General features: G+C 36.1%; 1 protein-coding gene across 1 annotated transcript; it reads right to left on the bottom strand.

The window, feature by feature from the left end:
* Positions 1–809: 809 nt before the first annotated feature.
* Positions 810–4,904, bottom strand: PUX2 (plant UBX domain-containing protein 2). Its single transcript, XM_078323904.1, has 3 exons — positions 3,928–4,904; positions 1,975–2,253; positions 810–1,204 (listed from the first exon to the last, which is right to left on the bottom strand). Exons 1-3 carry the CDS (start codon positions 4,768–4,770, stop codon positions 974–976), a joined length of 1,353 nt encoding a protein of 450 aa, XP_078180030.1. The 5' UTR covers positions 4,771–4,904; the 3' UTR covers positions 810–973.
* Positions 4,905–5,587: the final 683 nt, after the last annotated feature.

Here is a 5,587-nt window from a genome sequence, read left to right as displayed (position 1 = left end):
TCAGATCGACTTTTTGGATTTTCAAATTTCAAATTTCCACCGGAAGCATTTCGGCTCATATGCTAGAGGAAGCGCGTTAGCCGTACTATATATATATATATATATATATATATATATATATATATAGAGAGAGAGATGGGCTATGGTGCATTGCAATGCATAGGCCATGGTGTGCATTGGACCATAAATCACCGATTAAAAGTCCAAATGACCGATCCAAACCGTTCATCTTGTTCTCCATATTAATATGTGCTTGGAGAGCAAATTTTATATTTTTCGGAATTTTTTTACTATTTATTAAGCCACTTTGAAAATCGCTGATCCAACGGTGGCTTCTGATTTTACTGTTCCAAACAGTCACCGTTGGATCAGCGATTTTCAAAGTGGCTTAATAAATAGTAAAAAAATTCCAAAAAATATAAAATTTGGTCTCCAAGCACATATTAATATGGAGAACAAGATGAACGGTTTGGATCGGTCATTTGGACTTTTAATCGGTGATTTATAGTCCAATGCACACCATGGCCTATGCATTGCAATGCACCATAGCCCATCTCTATATATATATATATATAGTATATATCCACTATTCAAAAACAGGTTATCAAAAGTTTATTTAGAATCGGATAAAGCCTATACAAAAGGCCCAAAATGAAACGGCCTTGGCATTTCTTTAAAGCGGGCTCCTCACAAATTCATAGTTACCGTTTTTATACAATGATTTGTCTAATTTGATGAAAACGCAAGTAACAAAAGTTATTCCAGACGCAGTATAATCTCAGACAAAAGTTAAACCCAAAGGCTTGGAATTTTTCATGGCTATTAAATATTAATCTCAACAATCAAATACAAAGTTTATGACATTTGCTATAAATAATCCATTAAATAGCCCAGATGGGGCAAAAATAATCAAATTACAACAACCGTAATTCTGGGGTAATGAAAGGCACATTATTCACAAAAATCAACACTGTTAAAGTGGCTCACTAGATTCAAGGAGTTCATCTGTCAAACCAGTGAAAAATATGGAATCAGTTTCCAAGGGCTTGAATTTGAGTAGAGCAGAGGGTACCAAATCTTCCTCTTCCAGGGTTTTCGATTTCCCTCCTGGTTTGGGAAAATGCGGTATTAGTTTCATTTTCGGTAAAGCCGGTCGCAATAATTCAAAATCCAAACCAGGTTCCTTCAGTGCACAACTCACAAACTGCACAGTAACAAAATCAAGCAATCATCATGAGAACAAATATAAGCCCTTGGAATATGATAACCTAATTTGTTTGCCTATTCTAACAAAAGTTGCCTTGAGTTAATGCAATCGTCTACAGGCTTTCAACCAAAAAAAAAAACATGTGGTCAACATTCAACACTTTATCATATTCATATGATAAATGAATGTTATTTGCATATGGAAAGTAGGGGCGTGACTGTTGCCAAATCAGATAATTACAGGCACCGAAGCAAACGTCACAAAAGCATGAACAAAAAAGTCCATTTACCTTACCTCAATCTATATATCTTTTCCCAACTTTATTTGGTCAGGAAGACACCTTTTCATAGTGCCTTTTTTATTCTCTATTTTGCTGACCAGTATTTTTTTTTAAAGAACTTTGCTTCATAACAGTCAGCCCTTTTTTGCACAAAAGAACTAACTGGAACTTGCAGTATTGTCAAACATTGCTTTATAGCAGATAATATCTATGAGAATATTGTAATACCTCAGAAAGCACATTGGTTGGATGGTCCAGAATTTTCAAATCAAGTGATTTTCTACGTATCTAAAAAAATAGTAAAAAAATTCTAAAAAATGTAAAATTTGGTCTGCATGTACATTTTCATATGAAGATCATGTTGAACGATTCATATCGACTGTGGACTTTAAAAATGGGAAGTATGAGTGCATAGCGCGGACCATTGTGTAATATGCATATTACCATAGCCTCACTTCAGATAAGATCTATGAGAATAATGTAATACCTCGTAAAGTGCACTGGTTGGTTCCCAAGGAAGAAACTCGCCTTGGAGAAGAACCCCATCAGGGAACTGTATCCTGATGAGAGTTCGCTTATATCGTTTTTTTAAGGCGAGTGCCTGTTTCTCTTTGTATGACTTGGGGATCAATAGTTGAGAGTCAGCTAGCTTCTTTCTCCTCATCTCCGCTTCCCTCCTCACTTCTTCTGCCGAGCGGTTGTAGAAGGACTCTGGTAGCTCGATTCGCGCTGCTGCCATTTCTGATGTGCAAAAGAAAACCCGTACCTACATATGAAATTTCAACTATATCAACTTGTAATTCATAGAAGTACCAAAATAAGATTTTTGTTAGTTCTATTGAGATTTTAGAAGGAACTCTGTGTTATTATATGCTGTCATAGTTCGACATGCAAGATAAGACTCTACCTACATGTTTTAGAAAGATTAATTAGGGTTGATAACGGTTCTATTTTAGAGCTAAGCAGAGAACTCTGCAATGACTCTATTTACGAGGAGATGCGATCAGTGGGTTAAAAATTTCAGTATTCTCTGTTCTCATTTCAAACAACTCGTTTTACAGTTCCACACGCTGGCTCATGATCATTACAAGTTTTACTATTTTGGTCCTAACTCCTAATCATAAATTTTCTTTAATAAATGGACAAATAAGTGAATCAAATATATCTCATTTCATAATAGTGCCATAGGATTCTGTCAATGCCAGATTGAAAATTGGAATCAGGACCAAAATGACACAAAAGGCAAATGGCCAGGGGGCAATCTGGGAACTTCTAAAGCTAAATGAACCAAAATAAATTGTTAGAATTTGAGGACTACAGTAAATTTTCTTTAGTTACAGTGAGGTATTTTGTAAATTTGAAAGTATGTAAACTTTCTGATGTTTGCAGCCAACACTGCAAACGTCCCGAGTTATTTGCTAATACAGCAATCTGTTATACATATATAATTTTTTTTTTTTTGACGTGGTAGGCATAATCGTGAACCTTTTAAAGGACAAATTTTCCATACAACTTATATAACAATTTGTTACATTAGTTGTATGGAAAATTTATCCTTTAAAGGGTTCACGATATTGTTTAAGCCGGAATTGAATAAAAGCAAACCTACTGGACTTTACAATTGGTATCCTAACTTGTAAGAATTAAAAAGTTGTGCAGCAGTAATACTGAGTTACAGCTATAAACTTGGGGGCAATTTAGTCAAACATTTTGCTTGAAGTTTGATAGTTATGTGTTACTTGAGGCAACCCAATAGGTTTTATGAGATATAGGATGTTACTTACACCCAAGGTAGAATGCCCAGTCAACATTACAAAAGCATACTTCCAAATGGGTGTGTCTATAACTTGGGTTAAATATCATATCGAGAGAACAAGCATTAAAAAATGACAGCAACCTATTTGAACCAGATGTGGAAACAAAGCTGTTATACCAGTATTTGGTAGGTTTGTGTACAATACGTGTAGGTTGTCAATGGATATCCATAATCTGATAATTTGATCTGAATCCACACGAATGGATCTGCACGTTGGTTATAATTGGATACAACAATAATCCAAATACTGGTATATTATCGGATTCATTTGGATTCTCAAATTCTAATTGGAAATGGATTGGCATGTAGATCTTGTAAATTTTTAGTGGATTCACATTTGAATTAAAAGAACAACAGATACAAATGTGAATCCACTAAAAATTTTCAAGACACAAATGGTAGCAGCAACCCAAAAGGGCTCAACACACGTCTATTTGATTAACATAATTTTAAAAGTCAGACTAAATTAAATCGGATACTAATTCAAGGTTTAATTGAGCAACCATACTACCCTTAAGTTCAAGCAATTATTGTGCACATAGGTTCTTCTATCACAGAATCAAATTTTCATATTAAAGCAATAACACAGGAACTGTGTAAAAGAAAGAAAAGAAAGGAATCAACCTGTCGATCAATTTTGGCTGGTACAGCAGGAATTGAATTCTCCACCGAGGCACTCATAGACAGTTCCTCCTTCAAATCCTCATCCTGCACCGATTTCCTAATGGAAAAGTTCAAACTTACCCCTGACTGCCCCCTCTCAAGCATCTCCACTGCTTCCTTTATCGAATTAATCCTATCTTCTGATGGCAGCTCCATTGTAGCCCACAGCTCTCCGTCTTCATCCCTAATTGTGAACCCAACACTCTCTAACACCTCTACCCCACCTTTAACTTCACTAATGGCCTCTCTGATTTTTGGATTCCCCATTCTAATCTTCCGAAATTTTTCACTGCTCGGCTCTCTCACAACATTACCCAGCAATTTTTTCATCACTTCAATCGAATTCTCAGTGGGGTTGCCTGAGAGAAACTCTTCCACCTTATGAGGGGCACTTTTTTTCGGTTCTGTTGATTCAGGTTGTGGGGTCAGGCATGAATCGAGATGTGATGAGACCTCAGATTCGGTTGGGAAGGTACGTGCGCAGACTGGACATTGAAAGGGAGAAGGAGAAGAAGAAATTGAGGTAGAGGTGGATGAAGAAGAGGTGATCAACGGGTCATAAGGACTGAATTGGGTCGGATTTGGGTTAGCTGTAGATTTGGCAATTGGTTTCGATTCAGGAACCCGCTTGGCATTTGGCCGAACAGGTGGTGCGCGTGGGTTGAGTAGCGTGGAGTTAGAAGGCGTGGAAGAGGAGGTGCCCGAGCCCAATACACGACCTTGGCCTTTGAAGGGAGTTGAAGAAGAAAATGGGTTGTTCACCTTCTTTATGAGACCTTTCATCTTGTCTTTCACTTCATCCATTGACAAGCAGAGAGAAAGCTTTGATCTTTTGTTTTGAATCAGCTAACAAGAGGAACAGAGAGAGGCGCAAATGAATTGGAGAAGAAAATGAGAGAGAGAAACAAGTGCTGTTGACTCGGCAAGAAAGTAACCTAACATGGATATATTCCCGTTTCCCAAGCTTACTTAGGTGGGCCCGATTGTCAGTGGGACATAATGCTAATTATTTGGTTTACGCGTCTAATACAAGGTTAAGATAGGTAAATTTGGTGAATTCATAGCCTTAATGCTCAAGGAACTTATTCTGGAAATAAGGCTGTAGAATGTTGTGCGTGTATCCCCAGTTTTTGGGGAAAGGTTTTAACAGAGTAGTTTTGACTTTATGCAGCATACAAATATATCAAACACTGTTTTCATTCTATAACATGTGTGCTGCATGAAGCCAACATTGCTCTGTTAAAATATTGACCCATTTTTGACGAAAAAGCAGGGATATTATAAGTTCAAAAAAGTTGCACAATTATCCTTGGAATTTCTTTTAATCCCCTTTGAGAATATGCTATTTAACGAAAACCACCATGAATCGAAATATACTAGATGTGAAATCTTCATTAATTATTTTGTTTTGGTAGTTATATTTGTACATTTTTGTATAAATAGATATTTAAGATATTCATCAACAGAGTCAGACTTTCAAGATATAAAATAAAAAATATTTGCAAATCATATCATATAAAATTTTCACTTGTGTATAGATGTCAATTTTACAATACCAATACCAATAACATTTTAATCTAAATCATATAGAAAATTATGTGTAAGTAGAGAAGTTTTGAAA

This window comes from Carex rostrata, chromosome 22 (assembly GCF_964058835.1).
Source record: "Carex rostrata chromosome 22, lpCarRost1.2, whole genome shotgun sequence".
Lineage (NCBI taxonomy): Eukaryota > Viridiplantae > Streptophyta > Magnoliopsida > Poales > Cyperaceae > Carex > Carex rostrata.
This window is presented reverse-complemented; position numbering and strand designations above follow the sequence as displayed.

Coding starts and splice junctions, on each gene's coding strand:
- PUX2 (XM_078323904.1), bottom strand. CDS start 4,770: ATGGATGAAGTGAAAGACAAGATGAAAGGTCTCATAAAGAAGGTGAAC. Junction 2,254..3,927: donor CAGCCAAAATTGATCGACAG/GTTGATTCCTTT, acceptor TTTCATATGTAG/GTACGGGTTTTCTTTTGCAC. Junction 1,205..1,974: donor CAACCAGTGCACTTTACGAG/GTATTACATTAT, acceptor GTTACTGTGCAG/TTTGTGAGTTGTGCACTGAA.